At 35.8% G+C, this 22,291-nt stretch overlaps 1 protein-coding gene across 21 annotated transcripts in view; it reads left to right on the forward strand.

Annotated features, from left to right (window-relative positions):
- ROBO2 (roundabout guidance receptor 2) overlaps positions 1 to 21,561 on the forward strand; it is a 1,707,596-nt gene extending 1,686,035 nt beyond the window's left edge. For 8 of the 21 annotated variants that reach the window (XM_045501643.1, XM_045501648.1, XM_045501642.1 and 5 more), the window contains 5 exons: positions 5,115 to 5,297; positions 7,587 to 7,760; positions 14,732 to 15,004; positions 16,755 to 16,955; positions 19,206 to 21,561. In XM_045501643.1, the coding sequence (XP_045357599.1) occupies positions 5,115 to 5,297; positions 7,587 to 7,760; positions 14,732 to 15,004; positions 16,755 to 16,955; positions 19,206 to 19,207 (833 nt within the window). In that variant the 3' untranslated portion in view covers positions 19,208 to 21,561. The remainder of the gene's footprint in view (positions 1 to 5,114; positions 5,298 to 7,586; positions 7,761 to 14,731; positions 15,005 to 16,754; positions 16,956 to 19,205) is intronic. The other 13 variants (XM_045501656.1, XM_045501657.1, XM_045501655.1 and 10 more) reach the window with 4 other exon arrangements.
- Positions 21,562 to 22,291: the final 730 nt, after the last annotated feature.

Consider the following 22,291-nt stretch of genomic DNA (forward strand, 5'->3'; position numbering starts at 1 on the left):
CTGTGATGTATTTAAAAAGAAATTAAATATTTACTTCAGATTTAACAGATAAAAGGGGAACATCATATATTCACCTGAGTGGAGCAAGCTAACAGGTGTCATATGTCCCAAGGAAGACATTTTTTAATTGCTTATTTTGCTTTCATGTATATTACACATTCTTTCTCTCTCTGAGGAATGCAGGTAGAATTGTTGCATATTCAGTATGTTTGAGGGAGAGAAGAATTTCTAAATATTAGACATGTTTTTCTCCATTTAAGCAGAGGTCAATATTTGGATTGATTTATCCAAAGACAAGTATAGCTGAAGATTTTACTTAACACATAGTTAGACTGATTGCACTTAATAGGAAGGGTTCCTCGATTAAATATTGGCTGAAAAAATGGGGGACAGCCAGTTTTTGTATCTCATAAAAATGGTAATGCAACAATTAGCAGGGTCATATTATAAAGCACAGACTTTACTCTAGCTTAATGGATCTAAGGATAAGCATTTATCAGCAAGGAAGGATTTAGCATAAAACGACATGTAAATGAATTGATGACTGATCATAAATTAATTTTAGTGCTGAAGATGTAATAGAGACACAGAAAGATGCCACTTTATCATGCTATTTTACTGCTCAGTAACATTTGAGCAACAACTTAATGTCCTATATGCAGTTCTTCTTTAATAGCTTGAATAAATTTGAGATTTTTTTTGGCCTTTCAGCAACTTTAAGCCTGAGAAATTTCAGAAGATTGAAAATGTAAACACAAATAAATTTGGCTATGTGGCATAAATTCATTTTTCATTAAATGTTTAAATATGTATTGATTATGTTTGGGGCTATAACATGTCAACTTGGATGGATTGTGTATAATTTGTAAAGAATCTCTACCTGAACTCTTTCACTTCATGTTCATTTTAATTTTTTAAAATTTATTTATTTACATTCAAGTTAGTTACAGGAGTAGAACCCAGTGATTCATCACTTACAGATAACACCCAGTGCTCATCCCAACAAGTACCTTCCTTAATGTCCATCACCCATTTAGCCCATTCCCCCACCCACCCTCCAGCAACCCTCAGTTTGTTCCCTAAATTTAAGAGTCTCTTATGGTTTGCCTTCCTTTCTGTTTTTATCTTATTTTAATTTTAATTTTTATATTTACCTTTATGAAAGTAAACCAATTATCCCCAAACTTGCTTACTTTCTAATTCATGAATCAATGTTTTTCTTTTCCTCCTATCATTGTCTTCTTTCTTGTAATGGTTTACATATATGTTCAGATCACTCTTGATGCTTAAATCTAAAGAAAGAAAAAGCATGGTAGCCACAGATAGGGTAAATCAGTGATTGCTAAATAAACTTTAACAATTTTATATGGTGCCTAGGTGACTCAGTTAGTTGGGCATCTGTCTCTTGATTTTGGCTCAGGTCATGAGCATGGAACCTGATTGGGATTCTCTATCTCCCTCTGCCCTTCTTCCCCATTCATGCTCTCTCTCTAAAATAAATAACATGAAAAAATATACTTAAAAAACAATTTTACAACATGGATGAAATTTAATATATGTTATATGTTTTTAATTCATGATGTATTGTCAATTTTCTATAAAAATGTTCTGCACAAACGCACCCATTCCATATATCACATTTAACTACAGAAGAGGGGCTATCAAAGATAAAGTCCAAGGGACAAAGAAAAAAGAAAATTTATTGCCTTCTTTTGATGTGTTTCCTTCTTGCTCTCCATTTGAAGGTGAACTCAACTATAGGAACTGAGGGCACTTGCCTCTCTTTAGTGATGAGGATTCCTGTGGTCCACCATGGCCAAATCTATATGACACATGTGTCTTCAACTCTGAAGTCATCTATCTAATTTCTTAGCTCTTACATAGAGTAGTAAAGAAAACAGAAGTGGTGTACTTTCTATATTGACCAAAACCTACTTGAAGCCATCTCTTCCATGCTACTCTCTTTTCCCAGAGAAAGAAAAAAGAAAGCACCAAAGAAAACTTCATGAATAACTGGGATTTCTGAGGGCATGGAAAGTTGCATTAACAATCGAGATAAACTCAGAGCAAAGACACAAAGGCAGGAAAGTAGTTGGTATGTTTAGGGACTGGCAAACTTGTACATTGAAATCCTTATATGAAGGACTCACTATCACAGGAGATGAACAGAGTGTTTTTGAAAAAGTCAAGCTAACTCTGTTAAGAGATGTCCCTAAGTGGCATTTCTGTAGTGGCACTGCTGTGGTATAGGATTTTTCCTACATTTTCAGGTTCAGAGACTATTTGTCAAAATGTCAAATCCTCAAGCTGGAACCACACAGCAAGCCAACATTAACGGGAAAAAAACAAAAAGACTCAGTTATTTCAAAAATGGACTATACATTAAGATAGATGGTTGAGTGTGGATAGATAGTTCAGGAGAAAAAAAAAGTAAATTGCCACTTAATATAACATTATTATCTTACTTTGATCAAGATATTGACAAATATCTATATTCAAGTGTATCAAAGCATAGCCAAGATATGTATATTAATCATTTTTAAAATTTTCCCTTTTGGGTAATAACTCACTTCTTTTCCTGTCTTCCAAGTTATCAACAAAAGTTGACTGACATTATATTCCTTGTTTACTATATTTTTTAGAAGTTCTTTTGAGTACATTTTTTCTATAAGTATCATAAGTTCATTGCTGGGAAATGGCACAAGGGATAGGATCACATAGAAATTATGCTGAGTAATGAGAATGTTGAAGACATTTAATCCAGTATGCCTAATGTTTGTTGAAACACCTATAGAAAGCACCTATAGAAAACAAAACACCTATAGAAAAGCACCTATAGAAAAAATATGAAAATAAGTAAGAGTCCCTAATTTCTAGAGTTCCACTGTCTAAGAAGAAACCTTTATATGAAACAAACTATAGTTTGTAGAGACCTGATACGCTACTGTATGCATAGTGTTTGAAAAACACAGGAAGCAGAGAAATTGATTCTTCCTAAGACAGAGTTCGAGGTGAGGTGGAATCAAGGTGATAGAAGGGATATTGATTTGGACTTTAAAGTTGGACAGTGGTCCATAGAGTTAGTGACAATCCAGAGATGTGTTAAGGAATGAGAGGTAAGGCTACGTAGGGCAGGCAGTGGGAGTACACAGGCTATTAAGAGGGTCTGGGGCTGGAAAGGGAGGCTGGACTACATATTGAAGGATCTCAGATGCTTAATTCGTTAGCTGAATGTGGCGCTGGCAAACTAGGGAAGGTTTTGAGTGAAGGAACCAAGTCATGTGATAGATGAGAAAAATCGTTCAGATGACGCTGAAGATAAAAGGGACCAGAAGGAAATCAGGAGGAGCTTAGGAATGAAATTGGAGATGTAGGAAAGGAGATGCTTGTTTGGAGAGTAGTTTCAGATAGCACAGATTTATTTGCAGATGTTCAGCAGACCTTTAGAAATACAGAAAACAGTACATAGCAGGGACAGGAATGAGCTTTCATGTATTTCAAAACTATCCTCAGTTCTAGGGTTTCATATTCTCTGGTGATCATGGACTGAATCACTTTGATTTTCTTTTTTCTTATCTACCGTAGCATTATACTGCAAAGCCCATGACATCATTTCTTCCTTCGTTTTGGGCTGTTGGTCCTTGACTTGCGATTATTAACTCAGAAATGGTTCTCTCAGAGGAGGCTCGGTTGCTGGTGTTATCTGCGCTTCCTTGCAGTGGCCTGTGTCAGGGGAATTTGTTTGGAAAGTAAGAAGTGTATCCCTGTGCTTTTGGCAAATAGAATCAAAGCTCTTATCTTTCTCTGCTACACTTAACACCCTTTTAGCTTCTCAGATTCTTCTAACCCCTTTGGTTTCTATTTTCTCTCTCTCTTGCAAGTGCATGAACCCGTGTTACTGTATCCTGGGACCCAGACTACACATACATATACTTCATCACAGCAACACTCCTAACTATACTGTTGTCTCTTAAACATTGGAGAAAAAGCGGGGGCCGGGGAGGGAATCGCTGGCACTTGAATTTAATCTCTTTATGTGAATATGTGATTGGTTTATTTAGAAAAGCTAAAATTAACTTCTTATAAATACTTCTTTTTGCTCTCTCTTTATAAAACTTAGGCTAAGCCACACTTGGCACTTTACTGTGTCATGAAGTAATGGTATACAATTTAAATAAATATTGTAATGTTAATTATATTACGTAATAGATTATGGTTTCAGTATTACATGGTCGAGGAAAAATATAAAATTGTAAATAACTTGCCAAAAAATTAAGAATGAAAGTTATTTCTCAGTATGTTCATATTTTGCACATCAAAGGGTGATTCTTTTCCTCTATCACCATGTTGTATTTTGCAGAAAAATCCATAATAATGCCAATTGTATTCTTCATAATGGTTAATTTTCTAAGACAAAGACTAGCAACAAAGAGAAAACTAGAATTCTTAAAACAATTAAAATACCAACAAAGTATCCTGAGCTTGAAATTCATAGAAATTTTCAAAGATACATTTTTTCCTTTTGTTCTAAGTCTATTTGCTCTGATATCATTTATATATTTTTTTTTGGTTTATAATGTTTGTTGTTATATTTCCTGATTATTGAAATTTGTATTTCAAGTCCTTGGAATAATTCTAGCACTTCCCCAGCATACAAGCGTATATTTAATGGAAATTATCATTAAAGCCAACACTAAATTCACGATATATTCACACTGTTTCTTCATCTGAGTCTTTGATAAGTTTACGCACTATAATTTACTTCCACAAAAGCGTTCCTCCCTGAATTGTAGGACACAAGATGTACATAGTAATTCTCTTTTGGAAAATGAGTATGTAATGATTCAAACAATGTAAGAATGGAACCCTGTGAAACATGTTTTGTTCACGTGTTGCAAACAGATACAGGTTTTAAATAACGCTCATTCTTCCGCTCTGGGAATGTGTAAAACATGGATGATGCTTGCATGTGGCTAAGAAGTGGTGATGAAAGCAGACTTGCCTCAAGGAGGAGTGAGTAATTGAGGCAGCTTATTTGTTCCTTAGCAGGGTGTGTGCAAGCAGATGGGCTATCCAATATATCCCACTCACTAGACAACTACATTTGTTTTTAGGTTCAATGGTAAATGGATGGGGCTCTGCATCTGATGAGGATCGTAACTTTTCTAGTCATAGATCTAGTGTAGGTAGCTCCTCAGATGGCTCCATCTTTGCCAGCGGCAGCTTTGCACAAGCACTGGTGGCAGCAGCAGATAAAGCTGGTTTTAGGCTGGATGGAACCAGCCTTACAAGAACAGGTTGGTAGCCTCCGAGTCAACACTCTTTGCATGAGAGATTCTCGTCCTTTAGACACCGAGCTATATTTCTCCTGTTCTTTCTCTTCAGTGAGTCTGACGGCAGGGCTTTCTTTAATATGCATGACCACGGTTGGGATCCTCAATTACCAGAACTCTCTTCTGATGCTACTTTTGCAGAGCCAAGAATAGGCTCCTACTCACCACCTTCTATCCTTTATTTCCCTTTCCCTTCATGGCTCTGCTGATTAATTGGAATATGCTTCCTTTCTATATTACAGCCAAGCTGCAACTGAGATCGCCATTAAATTTTCAATAACTCACACTTTGCAAAATTCTCACACAATCAATAATGTGCCCAGTGATTAAAATTATTCAGCTTTTATCTCCATTACTTTCCTTTGCCCCATTTCTTTCTGCAAATGCGTTTTCTGGGAAGGCTTCCTCAGCATGGGGTGACTGGGTCTAAGGCTGTCAGTCTAACAGTTCAAATGGCTGATGGTCTTATTAATTGTTTGGCTGTTAAAATTTTAACCCAATAATGTATTATTTGTTTTAAAGGATGCTAATTAAAGATACACCCACTGCATTTGCAACTCGAATAAAATGATGACTGCATGCGTATTGCTCTGTAGCATAATCTACTTTGGGTTTCTGAGAATAATCGAGTACCAATTGTATAATTTTTCATATATCTGATTATTTTCCCCAAAATGAATATGAGAGTCATTCTAATAATAGATCAGTAATTTGTAAGTGTTTGTTTTACTGAAAAAAAAATAACTTTGGCATGATCCATGCTTTTATATGACTGTAATTCTTAAATGCACATATAAGAAGGTTCTACTATATGAATTGAATTGAACTACCTTACAAAACAAACTAATGAAACTTTAAATGCATTTTTGAAATCTTAATAGTATTCAAATAGTAAAGTGAAGAAAAATAAACTAATGAAACTTTAAATGCATTTTTGAAATCTTAATAGTATTCAAATAGTAAAGTGAAGAAAAACGATTTTGACCCTTCACTAAACTCTCAGGTTATAAAAATCAGTCTTGGGCATTTTCTCTGAATTATAACATCAGTATTTCTTTTGAGTATGCATTAGGAATCGTCAAATGGTATAAAAAATTTTCTCCAAGCATTGCAGAGGTTTATTTTTCATATAGCATCCGAACTAAAGTATGTTGTAATATAATGGTTATTTGAATTTTCTTCCTTTATAAGGCATAAGTCAGAAACTTTATGTTGCCTGAGTGTTTTTTTGTGGACAGTTGTAAGTACAGCAGTGAGACAGCGCAAGGAAACTAATAAATTAGAAGGCATAAGTGCATTTCTTGCATGTATGCTAATATCTAATAAAGCATTAAGCAATATCATGTCACATTGACTTAAGAAAATGTAACTACATACAATAATTTTGTGTGAAATGAAAACATGCACAAGAGAATAAATACATGCACATAAACCGACCCTCTCTCACCATAATAAACACTGTATTGAAATCATAAGATGTTGAAAATTTATTAGCTACCCTTTTCACAAAATAAATTTCCCTGGGTATGTACTAAAGCTCAAAAAAAGGACATAACACAATTTCATTTTGCAATGAGAATTTGGAGTCTGCTCAGATACAATAATATTCATCAGAAAATACCTATTGCACTTTGGATATGCAAGGTGGTTTTAACCTGCTATCTATCCTATATTATACACTAATACAATTGAGTTTCTGTAAAAGAAGCAAAATTCATCGTGTATATATATGGGTGATAAGGTCAGTTTAATATATGTCTTTGAGCAGACCTTTCATGTAAATTTTCAAATGCATTTACTTCAACACATTTCTTCTGTTCTGAAAGTGAGTTTATAAGATTCCAAGGATAAAATTTGATGAAGCAAATAAGACAGTACATAATTCATTTCAGAAATAACTTCCTTAAGTTTAAGAAGTAAAAGCAGCATTAATTTGCATATATCCATGAAAATATCACTGAGATCATCAAGGTTAAATAATAAACCAAGTAATCTCAAGCTTTTGGTTGGTGGATTTGTTTTTTTATTCATTTATTAAATTTTTTTCAGCGGGTAGTGTGTTGGTTACTAAAAATTGGATAAAATGAATGCAACAGGGCATTTTTTTATGGAGATGCACCAGTATTTGGTATCTTCAAATGGCATCTCTAGGCAAGTTTATAGGTTAGTCTAAGTAAGAGCAGAAATACAAGACACGCACAATCACTGCCTTGTAACATCCTCTGTACCACATTCCCTTTGTTTTCTTTTTAGGCAAAGCTTTTACCTCCTCTCAAAGACCTCGACCAACCAGCCCATTTTCTACTGACAGTAATACCAGTGCAGCCCTGAGTCAGAGTCAGAGGCCTCGGCCCACTAAAAAACACAAGGGAGGGAGAATGGACCAACAACCAGCATTGCCTCATCGAAGGGAAGGAATGACAGACGGTAGGTTTGTTTCCTTGTCTCTTGTCTCCTCACTGAAGAGGTGTGCTCTGTGCAAGTCATTAACCTACATTAAAGTAGCTATGGTAGATTAGGCGTTGCCTCATTATGTAACAAGGCAGAAAATCTAGCAATATGGTCTTGTTTAAATAAAACACCCTCTTTTTTTTTCTTTTTAACAATCTGGAGTTATTTCTATATTACCAAGCCCCAAGAAATGTATGCCACACCACTTTCCAATGTTGATTTTGCTACCATTCTGGAGTTTTCCAGCAATGCTTTCAGTGAACATTCCCGTTTGAGATTAGGAAAAAAAAAATAGGTAGCATGGGCACTTGGCATGCATTTCTGATATTAAATTTGGAGCATTTCTGATATCAAATTAAGGTAACTTCAGTGGTATTTCACTTTTTTTTTTTTTTTTTTTTAATTTTCTTTTTTCAACGTTTATTCATTTTTGGGGGGGACAGAGAGAGACAGAGCATGAACGGGGGAGGGGCAGAGAGAGAGGGAGACACAGAATCGGAAACAGGCTCCAGGCTCCGAGCCACCCGCCCAGAGCCCGACGCGGGGCTCGAACTCACGGACCGCGAGATCGTGACCTGGCTGAAGTCGGACGCTTAACCAACTGCGCCACCCAGGCGCCCCAGTGGTATTTCACTTTTGAAAAAGACCATGAAATGATTTGTAACTTAGTAACTTTTTTTAGTTTCATGAATTTCAGGCCTAAAAGCTAGCTACAGATCAGCGAATGGATGGGTCAGCAAACTTTTCTATAAAAGTCCGGATAGTAAATATTTTTGACTTTAGCTGGCCATACAGTCTGTGTCACAACTATTCACTGACATTGTAGTCTGAATGTCGCTACAGAAAAAAATAAATGAATGGGTGTGACTGATTTCCAATAAAACTTTATTGATAAAACAGGCAGTGGCTGAATTTGGCCCATGGCCCATTTGTTGATCTATTCCAATCCTTTTATTTATGTATAGCATTCAGTCTTTGCACAGCAAACACTTGGTTTCAGGAAGCACAATATTCCTGGGACATGTCCTTCTTCAATAAAGAAGAGTTCAGTAGCTTTACAGACCAGGATTTATCTCCCATATGTTCAACTTAATTCTCATACATTTAAATGTAGGAATACAACTATTTATCATGAAGTTTTATCTAAGGAATATTTAAGATGATATATGTAAAGAGCCTAGTTTGATGTCTGAGCCAAAGGTAAATTTGTTCCCTCTTCTCAGCACTATCCCCTGTAAACACACAGAGTTGGTCTTGAGGTAGTTCTACTAAACACCACAAGAGTGAACCTAGCCAATCTGCACATTAGAACAATCTAGGGAACTCTTAAATTGGACTCTGGAGATTGGGATTTAATTGTTCTGGGTGAAAACCAATTAGGAGTGTTTTTAAAGCTCCACAAGTGAATCGAACGTGCAGCCAGCATTGAGATGCTGTGAGTGAGTCCTTAGCATTCATTTTACTCTCTTGGACTTACCATTATAGGACAGAATGAGGCCTAGTTGGGAAAGAAACATCTGTTCTTTATTAGTTTGGGTGGGTGGGGGAGGTCTGTATCTGGCAGCCATCTTTGTGATTTCTTTTGTCATTTTTTAAGGCAAGGAAGATTTTAAAAGTCAAACATAACTTGTTCTAAAAGCTTTTAGGTTTCCTTATCTTTCCTGTTACTTTGTTTTCATTGGGAAGTGTTTTATGGAATATGAGGGCAAAGGTACACTTGAGATTTTGGTGCTTTATAAGCGAATATCCTGTGCTGAATGAACAAAAATGCTCACCGCTGCCTCGCTGCCTCAGATGGTCTGAAGATTAGTTGAGCACTTAAAGCAGTCAATAGTGTTGATCTTATACTCTCTAAATAAAAAGGACCACTCCCACTGGTATGCTACTTATAAATCTCAGAATTAATAATTTTGTATAGTTTTTCTGCTATGAATGTTGTGGAAAAAGAAAAGAAAGACGTTTTTTTCTGAAATGTTTGAAGGTTATATCCAGAATATGTGGAAGGTATAAAATATAAATCAACAAAATAGAGAGCTCTCCTTTTCTTCCTAAAATTCTTTTCTGGCAATTTTTAGCAGAATGTCTGGTTAAAGCAAGCTTCCGCCTAGTTTAAAGCATGATCAATACATTGCTTATCTTTCTCAACAACTAATAGGTTCCTAACTTTTAAACTTGCCAGCATTGCAAAGCCAGGTTATGGATTATGTGTTGTTAGTAGAAATATTTTGGAAGTAGTGATATTGCAAAGGGAATTTTGGCTCCCATGTCTTCCCAAGTGTATGATCCAATGATGTTTTATTTATGATATGAGGGCATTTATTGCAGATGACACTCTACAGATTATCCTTAAGGATGTTGCTATTTTATAGCAAATGTATGTGTCATAGCATTTATATGGTATCAATCCAGGCATAATTTTTTTATTTGTATGTGAAATCAAACCGTTCTTTTGGGGCAGGTTGCTGTTTAGCAGCACTTAGTGCCTAGACATTTTTACACTACAACTTTTGCTTTATACATTTTAAAATTGTGTTTTGTGACTAAATTAATCAGAATAATTACTGCCAGCTGCTATACCAAAGAACTTCTATCCCTCAGTGGCTCAATACCGCAAAAGTTTGTTTCCCATGAACATAATAATTTATCAAGGTCAGGTGTCTCTCCTCTAAGTACTAATGTAAGAAAATACGCTTTTTCAGTATTGGGATACCATCATTTTTACAGTGCGACATTTATGGCTTCTGAGTGAGGGGAAGACAAAAACAGAGTGATCACTTGAGACGTTCTCTGGTCAGGCCTGCAAGTGGTGCATATCCCTTATCATCTCACTGACAAGTACCAGTGTCCCAGACTAACTACTGGGAAAGTGATATTCTCTTGTGTCTAGTAAGAGGAATTGGGAATGGTGGTAAACATAAGGCTCTGTCTTAAAGACTGTGAAAAAACCCACACACATGTCAAGGAACATTCTGCTCCTTTGAATTCTCTTCGAAGCAGCCATTGCTCCATCTAAATCTTCTCTTCTACATGCATAAGTCAAAGAATACCTTTTCAAGCCAATATATTAACCAATACTGAAGGAAGAAGGCAGAGGAAGTATTTTTCTATCCATCAACCTTTTTTCCCTAGATCAGCTGCTTCTAGCCTGTTCTCCCCTCATTCCTAATGTCCTGGTTAGAGAACTTTCCTAGTTCTGCCACAGACTGGCTTGGACCGTTGAGCGAATTTCTTTATTAATTTGTTCATTCAAATATTTACTAAGCACATAACAAATGATAGGCAATGGAAACCAAACAGACAAAATTCCTTGTCTTCCTGGAGTTTACATTCTGTTGACAGAAGATAGAGGCAAACAAACAAAATAAAAGTAGGTAAGATGGTCATAAGTGTCATGGAGAAAAAACATAGGAAGTTGAGAAATACAAAGGTTAGGCGAGGTCTTTTTTAAGTAGAGTCTCAAGGAAGGCTTGACCAAGAAGATGACATTAGAGAAGACTAAAAGATTAAAAGGGAAAAAACAATGCTGATATCGAGGAAAAGTCATTCCAGAAACTGAGAACAGCAACTGGAAGCCTGAAGCTTGTTTGATAAAAAGTTAGAGAAGCAGTGTGACTGAAGCAGAGGCAGGCACAGAATAAAATGTAAGGTTAGACAAATAAGCAAGGACCAGTGTTTGTAGGGCTTTAAACCTTTTTAATGTTATTTTAGAGAGACAATGAGAGACAGAGCACAAGCAGGGGAGGGGCAGAGAGAGAGGGAGACACAGAATCTGAAGCAGGCTGCAGGCTCTGAACTGTCAGCACAGAGCCCAATATGGGGCTTGAACCCAAAAACCACAAGATAAAGACCTGAGCTGAAGTCAGATGCTTAAGCAACTGAACCACCCAGGCACCAAAAGACCTTAAACTTCTATAAGGGCAATGGCTCTTACTTTGAACAGGAAACCACTGAAGGGGTCTGTGTGTGTGTGTGTGTGTGTGTGTGTGTGTGTGTGTTTAAGGCAGAGGAGTAACACGATCTTACTTATATTTTTATTTTCTTTTTACTTTTTTTTAAAGTTTATTTATTTTGAGAGAGAGAGTCCATGTGCTCCCAAAGGAGGGATGCACGGGAGGGGCAGAGAGAGGGAGGGAGAGAATTCCAAGCAGGATCCCAATCTGGATGCAGGGCTTAAACTCACAAATCAAATCATGAGATCATGACCTAAGCTATAACCAAGAGTAGGATGCTTAACCGACCGATCCACCCGGGCGCCCCATTTTTATGTTGAGACAGATTAAATGCACTTCTACGTGGAAGCACAAAAACCACATAGCAGGTTGTAGAAGTAATATAGGGAATTGATGTCAGAGGTTTCTACCCAGGTAGAATCAGTGGAAGCAATGAGAAAGGTTGAATTCTGGCTATAGCTTGGGATTGGTGCCACAGGATTTGTTACTGAAATTAAATACAGGTTGTAAAGCAGAGATGTCAACGATTATGCCAAAGTTTTGGTCATCTTGTAGAATGCAATTGCTACTATTTGAGATGATGAACACTAGAGAAGAAGCATGTTTTGTCAAGGAAGGTCCAGGGCTCAGTTTTGATATGTGAAAGTAGATGCTTTCTAAATAAGTAGAACACCTAAGTGTGGATTTAGTCATGTGAGTCTGAAGTTGATGGAAGGAGAGATCCAAGCTGGAGGTATTTGATTTCTTTTTGCCTTCTTTTTTTTTTTTTTTTTTCTAAAAAGTAGATAATAATGGCACATATTTCATTGGATTGTTGTGTGCCTGATAACAGCAAATCCTGAGTAAGCCAGTAAGAGACTCGTTAGTGAATTAATTTAGTCAAAATGAATCAACATGGAAATTAATAATAAATTTAAACATATTTGATTACGTATTTTTATTTTTTCCACAGTCATTCTTAATCCCATCTTTTTCCAATTCATTTATTTCAATGTGCACGCCATGTACTTTCTTCTTAGAGTATACAAATTCCAAGTATATGACTTAATTATGTAGCCATATAATTTCAGGTTAAATTAAATAGTAATCAGAATTTCAGCTAGCATAAGCAGATGCCATTTTGTCCATTTTAAAAATGAAGCTTCTTTGATGGAGAATAAAAATCAATGACAAGATATGTTATTTTGAAAGCAAATATAATAATTTCCCCCCTGCTGGCAGTCTTAAGGCCAAACACTCAAATGAAATGATTGCTTTACATTTATAATAATACATACTCAAGGAAGTCAGATTGAATATAAAGGAAACACTACACCCCTTGGTGGACTGTTCTACGAACAGATATCACGATATTGGATTAGCTCTTCATTTTGGAAGAAATTTTCCAAATGCAACTGTATTCTCCCAGATGGAAATCTTGTTCCCTTCAATAATTAGTAATTCATAATCTACCAAGAGGACATATGTACGAATTGGGAATGCTGCTTCAATATGGGAACTCCCAAAGCAGATGCAGAGGAGAGTGTTATTGTCAATTCAGTGGAGGACAATGTCATTTTGCTCGTTAAGAAAGAAGGTATAAAGCTTCTTAATAAAGTCTTTAAAGAGAGCAACTTAGCCTTTCTGGAGGAAGCCTTTCTTTTGTACACAAGAAATTTATACTTCTTCCTTTTAAGTGTCACAAACAGTACTCTTAGAAATAAGAGCACAAATACGACAATGGCGTGGGAAATAATGGACTATCTATATGCAATATCGCCTATTAATAATATAAATATGTGTATTATATATGCTATTTGATTTTATGAACCAATTATATATCACTGATACATATAATTAATATATCAATATATATTGTATCAATATTATATCAATAATAATTGACATTATGTAATCACTGATATTCTGAGGATGAACAGAGAAGTTTGCAGTAGTATACCAGGAAAATTACAAGATAATAATCCAAAAGAATGTTTAGAATGTTCAGGAGATTTCAAAATCTTCAACAAAGTAATTCTAGAACTAGTATAATGGCATAAATCATATAATAGAACTAATATAATACTTAAAGAAATATGAAAGAAGAGACTATGATATCACAGTTGAAGACAAATCAAAGTATAAAGGTGTCATGATCCAAACAGCTAACTAATAAAAGGAAAATGAAAAATTGGCTAAGCATTTGAACTTTTTAGTTTTTTCACATCTTATATTTAATTTAAAGAGCTTTTTGGCAAAGTTATCTATTCTACTACATCTCAAATTTTTATGATGCATTGTCTACTCTAGCACCATGAGGCATATTCTATCTGTACTCTGAACAGTGGTTATTACTTATTAAAATTAATACATTGGAAGATTATAATGTATTAGTTGTAACTCATTAGCTAACTCATGAAACGAACAGCCAGAATTGGTTGTCAGGCAGAATGTTAATTGCATTTAATAAATGTTAGCTTAACCCTCTGACTGTTGCTAAATGTACCACATACATGGGTAAAGGCAGTCATATGTTGCATATGATACGGCATATAGTTCTTAATTTCCCGAGGGCAACATTTCCTATGGAAATTGGCAGGACAGCTTTTATTCTTCCAGGGGCCTTTTATTAACACAGCTGCTAGAATGTCTAGTCATTTTGTGTCATGATATTTCTACTTTGGGGAGGTGGGGGTGAACATTGGATAAACTATGGAGAAAATATAAAATGCCTTTTATACCTTGAATATTAGCCTCAGTGTGCAATTGAAAACACTCTCCACATATAATAGTTGAAATTAGTCAATTTTGTTTCAAATACAGTGTGATCAAAAGGTAGAAAAGAGATCAATAATATGCATTTTAGGTAGAAATAACTGACCTTTGCCTCCCCCCACCAAATTTCTTTTGCATGAGTGAGACCTTTACGAGGGCACGGGTTTTTTTCTTCATCTTGAATCAAAACCTGTATTTTTCATTACATTGTAGTCCATTCTAAACATTATTCACAATTTTTAGATCTTCCACCACCACCAGATCCCCCTCCAGGTCAGGGTTTAAGGCAGCAAATAGGCCCGAGCCAGCATGCTGGTAACGTGGAAACCTCAACAGAGAGAAAAGGAAGCTCTCTGGAGACACCACAAGCATCCACCTTAGAAGACACAAAGAGCTCATTGGATTGTCCAGCTAGAGCATCCCTAGAGTGGCAGCGACAAACCCAAGAATGGATAAACTCCACAGAGCGCCAAGAAGATATACGGAAAGCCCTACACAAACAAAGTGTTGGACCAGGTGTGTTCTGCACAGTCCTAAGAAAGTGTGGACTTTTACCTGTTTTTCCCCCCCTACCAGGTACTTAGAAATGGCAGTTGTTTAAGAGCATCTGAAATATGTTTGCCTTGAATCGCTAAAAAGTTGGGATTCCTTGGCAGAGCTCACTGACACATCTTAAGTCTCATTCCCATGGGGATTGTTCCTTACCCTCTGCATAGAGGTCTGAGCTCAAGAGACCTCCAGGCTTTTTTTTTACCTGGATTGTTCAGGAGACAATTTGATGTTTTGCCTTGTAATGTTTATGCTGAATGCTTTTAAGACCCTCAAATTACGTCTTAATGTCACTATAATCTCTGCCTTCAACCAGTTTCATTTTGACTGAAGTAACTAGTCATTTTGAAAGGAGAGCCCCTTTCGGTCAATTCGTTGAATTCATTGAAATAACAAAAGTTGTACTGAAATGCCCAGTCACAGTATTCTCAGGAAAAAAAGAGCTTAAACAGGGCCTACAGTTTCTCCAGCTGGTTAAATTTAGTGGGTTGTTAACATTTCACTGGGAAATATTCTTATTTATGAATCAAACTTCCTGGAATTGTCACAAAATAAATTTCATTATTTGTGGTTGGGTTTTTTTTTTTTTTTTTTTTTTTTTTTTTTTTTGGAGGAGTGGTGGTTGTTTGGGCCTATTATAGAAATACATTTTTTGGAACATTTCTTCATGTATCAGGTTTCATTGAGTATTAAAATGTACACACAAACACAGATGACATTTGAGAGTTTCTTTATACATTGATTTTTGAACTTGGACTCCATCTTTTCTAGATATATCCTCTACCCATGCATTTTTAATAATTATATGATATCACAACTGGGTGCTCAAAGTTTGAGAAAATGTAATATATGCAAGAACCAAAATATGTCAACTTGAATGTCGAGATTTAGTGAAAGATTTCGGAAGTTATATCATGCAAGCTGTGAGAGAAAAACCATGTGATTATTGTGATTTCATAAAGACCATCTAAATAGAGTGGCAGTCATCACGGTAATTGTAGCTCATATCTAGAAAGAAAGAAAAAAAAAAGAGGAGGTAGAAAAGGAGGCAGGAAGAAAGAAGGAAAGAAAAAAATGTTTCAAAATATTAGGTATTTAATAATACACATAACGAGTTATTTGTAGAGAGTTGCATTTAAAAAAACTTTTTATTTACTATTTATCATTTGTTAAAATGTGTATCTCTCTTTTTCTTTTAAGTAAATACACAATCTTTAAAATAATGTGTTTATATCCCAAGAAACAGCAAAAATTTAAGGAGCTTATTTTAACTAATACATGGTTCTTCATATTAATTGACTGAGAGAATGTCGCTATAATTTAAAGTGGAAAAACACCATGTTTATTCAGTCTTCATGGAAAAATTTAATTGGAGCCTCACTGAACTCCAGAAATTATGCTCAGAGATGCTTTTGTTAAACAATAAGGTTCATTGTCTGCAGCTCTCTTTTGTAAAGAATTTAAATGTTCAAAGTGATATGTAATATTATATTTTTATCCCCAAATTTCCTATGATTCAATCCTGTTTTAGTTCCTATTATAGGAAATGTTGGCACATGGAAATTCTTTTAATATCCAGGCCTTCTTAAACCTCTTATTTTTAATTTTACTAAAGAGTGAAATGGTAGAATAGCCCGTCTTAAACTTAATATTTAAAGTTAAATTTCTTTTGTCTCCATGTTGCTGTTTAGCTTAGCACTCTGTATTTCTTTTTCAGAGGAGACATTGGTGCCCTACAGCAAGCCCAGTTTCCCATCTCCAGGAGGTCACAGCTCATCAGGAACAGCTTCTTCTAAAGGATCCACTGGACCTAGGAAAGCCGAGGCTTTGAGGGGAAGTCACCAGCGCAATGCCAGCGACCTTCTTGACATAGGATACATGGGCTCAAATAGTCAAGGACAGTTTACAGGTGAATTATGTAAGTGCTTTAGGACATTTGAAAGGCTCTGGTGATTCAGAACTAACATTGGGTTAATAATGCAGGGGAGGTAAAAGTTTTCCTTGATCCTCTTAGGGTCCCTGGTTGGGTCTGAAAATTAACTGATAAAGATAAACAGGAGAGGGGCGCCTGGGTGGGGCTCAGTCAGTTAAGCATCTGACTCTTGATTTTGGCTCAGGTCACGATGTTGCAGTTCATGAGTTCCATCGCCTCACTGGGCTCTGCACTGACAGTGCTGAGTCTACTTGGGATTCTCTCTCTCCCTCTCTCTATGTTCCTACCTTGCTCACACACTCTCTCTCAAGATAAATAAATAAAAACTTAAAAAAAAAAGGGTGAACAGGAGAAAAGTGTACATGGGTGCCTTCACAAGAGAATGAGTCATGACCCAAAGTAGTGACCAGAGCAGAAAGCTATTGTATCTTTTAGACAAAGAGGCAATAAATTTGTGACGGTTTTAGGAGACAGAAGGGTTTGGGTAGGAGCAGTCAATGGTAAAGAAGTAACTCGGAAGAAAAGGGTTAGCTTAAAAAGGTTTGTTTGCACAGTTTCTCAGCCCCCAAACTCCCTGTCTCTGGGAATAAGAATATCTTCCTTCTTCCTGGTACAAGGAGGGTATCTTTCACGTGGGAGTTTTAGGACCTCTTTCAGAGAAAAAAACTTGGGTTGAGGGAGGGAGGTCAGAGTGACCTTCCTGCTTCTGTAGATTTCTCAAACTCTTTCAGCTTCAGATATTCAGTGTGCCAAGGTGTCATATTTGGCAGTAGTATGTCCTGAACCTCAACAATAATATTGGCACAATAAACAAATTTCAGAATAGTAGAAATCTTGCTGTGCTATGAGAAAAAAATTGTTTATGACTTTGGGCAGTTTTGGTCATAATGTAGACCATTGCTATTTCCAACTGTCTATTAAATAAACATTTCTTCTATTTCAAGTCTGACTTATACTATACAAAAATTGCCTATCTTTAGGCAATTAATTTTAATATTTATAAGTTAATTATTTGTAGTTTTGTTTACCTTTTTAACTGAGCATATAAAGAAAGGGAAACATATTGGACCTTTGTTAGTTTTTAAAGAACCTCAAGAATTTTTCATTCCCTAGTTGATGTCTGTCTTTATTCATTTATTCATTTATGTATGTATGTATTCATAGAGAACCTGTGCAAGTGAGGGAGATGGAGAGGGTTGGGGGAGGGGTAGAGAGAGAGGGTGAGAGAGAATCTTGAGTAGGACCCACGCTCCACATGGAGCCACATGTGGGGCTCGATCTCACGACCCTGAGATCATACCTGAGCCAAATCCAAGAGTTAATGCTTAACTGACTGAACCATCTAGGTACCCCTATTTATTTGTTTCTTTATTTATTTATTTATTTTAAGAGTCAACTTTTTAAAGTTGATTTTTGATTTCAGTTCATTTGAAGTACTTTGATTATAATAACATATTATATATATATATATATATATATATACACAATTTTCTTTTTGAATAAAGAGCCAGCATTGTTAGTTAGTATAATTAATCTATAAAAATATAATATCAGCTGACAGAGAAAGATAGGATGTCACAATATGTCACAGCAAGAAGCACTGAACTCTTGGTGTTAATTTTTTTCTTGAAATTGACCACTTCTGCTATCCAATGTCCAAATTATACTTGTTGAGTATTTTCAGCTGCTTATTTGAATTCAGCTTAAAAGCAATGCTGAAGGAACAGCCTTGGGTTCCAGTCTTAGCCCAGAACAAGTAAACTACCTTCCTAATCTCCACCCCTTATCTTAAAAATCGCATTACTATTATGCTTACATCACAGACTGGGGGATGTCATGAAATAATGGAAAGTAAAAGTACTTTCAGACTGTAAGTTATTTCTTGACTAGAGTTAGCATTATTGTTTTCTATTAGTAATCTGATTATTAGTAAGATAGTTTATAATTTTTAATTTGAGTCATGACTACTTGGATTTTTCTTTGACTTTTAGAATAGTTAGAGATTCGCAAGAAGTGCAGAAATAGCTCTACCTGGATTTTAAATCTCCAAGTTTTGCCGTTTCTTTTTCTTTCCCTTTCCCTAAGTCCGTTTTCTTAACTTTACACACTCACCAAGGCTATCTGATGATGTTATCTTCGTTGATTATCTGTTTCGCTTTTTGTTATACTGGTCGGGATGAAAGACTACTTACGTTCAATACAAACTTATTTCTGATTTTTTTAATCTCTTTGTAGAGTAACTGAGAGGAGACATGCAAAGCTGCTCTGAAGGACCACCAGGTCTGAACTCATGGAAGTGATGACACTAAACAGTGCAATGAACAATTTCTTTATTTATGTACTATTAAAAGACTGTAAATGCAATGTAAAGACACACAGCCACACATATCCCACAGATATTTTACTTGTGTTCTTCTCTTAAGTACACCACCCACCTTAACTCTTTCTTGTCAGGAGTATATACAAAAGAAAGAAAACAAAACTCGCCCTCCAGGAAGAAAAGGATTTTCCTCTGTATATAATTTCTTTTGTGCGTTGCTATGCAAGCTCACTCTTTTTAGCTCTGTTCATACTATTGTCTGTTTTTATTGGTCTGTTGTACTATATGTGAATTAATAGGCTGTGGTGCCATATATTAACTTTTAATTGTGTAACTTTTATGTTTAAATTTTGCACTGCAATTTTATTTGGTGATAAGCACAAATCTCTACTCCTCGTGACATGAAGAACAAGACTGAATGTGAAGGGAGTTTCTGTACTGTAAGCTAGGCTGGATATGCTGGTTGGAACCAATCATGTGAGATGGTTTGCAGTTGGGGTGTAGAAACAGGAAGATGCAAAGGAACAGTGGTGTTGGCGAAGTCTTCCTTGAGTACCAGGGACTGAGTCAATAAAAAGAAAAGCAGAAAGGTGGCTTTTACTATTGACAAAACGCAGGGGTCAAAGAAGGAAATGTAAGTCTTAAGGCTAAGTAGGTATTAAAATACACAGGTAGCAAAGATGTACTAAACTGCTAAAAAGAGAAAGAAAAAGAAAATGAAAATGAAAGTTATATGTAGCATCAACTTTACCTGTCATTGTAATTGACCCATCTGAGAATTATAACAAGCAAAAGGAAATGAAGGTGTTTCGCAAGAGCTGTGTTTGTATTACAGTGTTTTCAAGAAGCATTTTCTGAATTACCATAATTAATCTCTCCAACTCATTAAGTCAGGATCTAATATGAAGTTCCCCAAGGAAACAAACAAAATGAACTCTAGAATATCTAGCAAATAGTTAAAGAGGCAATTTATTATTAGGACATACTCGGGCTGCTTCCAAATGCAAAAACTCTATTGCAATATCTTGTTTCATCTTTCTGATACATGTTCAGTACACACTAGAGGATAGAGCTGCATCGCTTAAATTTATGACTTTGAAAAAAATCATGCAGTCTATAGACAATTCTGTGTTTTGTTTGACTAAGAGGTGAAGTTCATGCCACCAGATGTATAGCCAAATTGTAAGTGCTTAAAAAGCAGTGCTCAGAGTATGTTCAGTTCACAGTAAGTAGATTTATCGAAAGAAACATTTTATGGTACAGTCTCAGAAATTGGCTACCGACTAAAAAATGTTTGACCCATTTTGAATGAGTAAATTGAAAAGAAAAATTTTAAAGGAGAAACAATGCATGTTTATACGCTTTTTAAATAAAACCAAACCTCGTTAAGTGGACATTAATCACAGTGTCCTGCCTCATTTGTTGTCACGACTTTGAGAACAAGAAATTCCTGAACATCAGTCATGTATGGTCAAAATGAATATGGCTTTGAAATATATGTAGCCACTGTACATGAATAGTGAAGCAGTCCAGTAGAAGAAAACTTCCCTGAAATTCCCACTTGTGACATTTTTCCATGTGCTGCCTACAAGAGCTGTAAATTCGACTTCTAGTTATACTTTCTCATGTTTTCCCTATGATGTGCTCAGTAGTTGTACTCTGAAAAATATTCGATGTAATGATTAGAATCAATCGTAAAATATGGGACCCGCTTGTGTGATGATTCATACTCCATGCATTATTGGCTCAGTCACCAATTCTATGTCATATTTGTAATAGCAAAGGGATAACATAATTTGATTTTTCCCTTTTTTGTTTCCTGAGACTGCATCAAGACAGGCAAGAGTGGAGGAAACTAATGTTCTTTATGGGCCCCAATGTTTTTGGTGCCATGTGGTTCATTTCTTCACTAAAGAGAAAAACTATTCTGAAACATACTTATTAAATGCTGGAGCAACTTTCTATAATCAGTGCCTGATTTGAATGCAGTTTGGTTTCTCTGGGTCAAATTGTCCACGGAAGGTGAAAAGTTTCTGTGAAGAAGGAGTACATAACATTCACAACAGTAGGATGTGAGGAATTTAATTTCTACTTATGCGGTTCCCTATTTCACCTCTTTCTGTTAAAAAACAAAGTTTTGTTCATGTTCCCTCTTTATGCTATTCTATAACCCACTTTAGATTAAAGCTTTAGTTCATTACATTTATTACACATAGACTTTGTACCCTGGTAAAAGGTATATGTGACTAATAAACCAAGACTTCAAAATTAGATTACGTGTATGCAAGTGACTTCGGGAATAACGTAGGACATAGCCTTAAACCTTATTTTCAGTGTATAAAAATTAACTGTTCTGGTTAGCTTTTGGCAACAGAGACCTTATGGTTGGTTACCTAGAATGTTCTTTTAGAATATTCCACATACCCTTTTAAATCTAATTTTAAATAAGTTGGTCAGTAAAATCTTGCACCCAATATATCATCCTCACAGATTTAGAACAAGATCAAATGCTGTGGCAATCCAAATGACCTCAGGAATCCTGGGAATAAAAATCAAAAGCTTTTGACAACTTGGTATATGTAAAAAGCTTCTAATCAGAGTGTCAGAATGCCGTTAAATACAAACATGTATGAGAACATTTTTTTCATTTTGTAGCCCAATGAATGTCATTAGAAATCACTGAGCTCACTCTTCTTCAGGTCTAAACAAGGCCTGTATAAGTTGTCAGAGGGAAATCTGGAAGAAAGAGAATGTAAACTTAACTCACACTCACAGGCAATGCCACGGTGCAGCCAGGCCCTGAACAATACAGCTCCATTCTCAATGTGCAAAGTCTCCATTGGGGAAATGCCCATCAGTGTCCCAGCTCAGGAATGCCTCAGTGTGTGCAGAGAGAGTCGCCCCACCCCTCCCCAGATCTTTTCCATGATGTATTTAAAGTGGGATAGTCCAGAGACTTGACAACAATGGATTCCTTCATAGGATTCGAACTCAGTACAAG

This window comes from Leopardus geoffroyi, chromosome C2 (assembly GCF_018350155.1).
Source record: "Leopardus geoffroyi isolate Oge1 chromosome C2, O.geoffroyi_Oge1_pat1.0, whole genome shotgun sequence".
Taxonomy (NCBI): Eukaryota; Metazoa; Chordata; class Mammalia; order Carnivora; family Felidae; genus Leopardus; species Leopardus geoffroyi.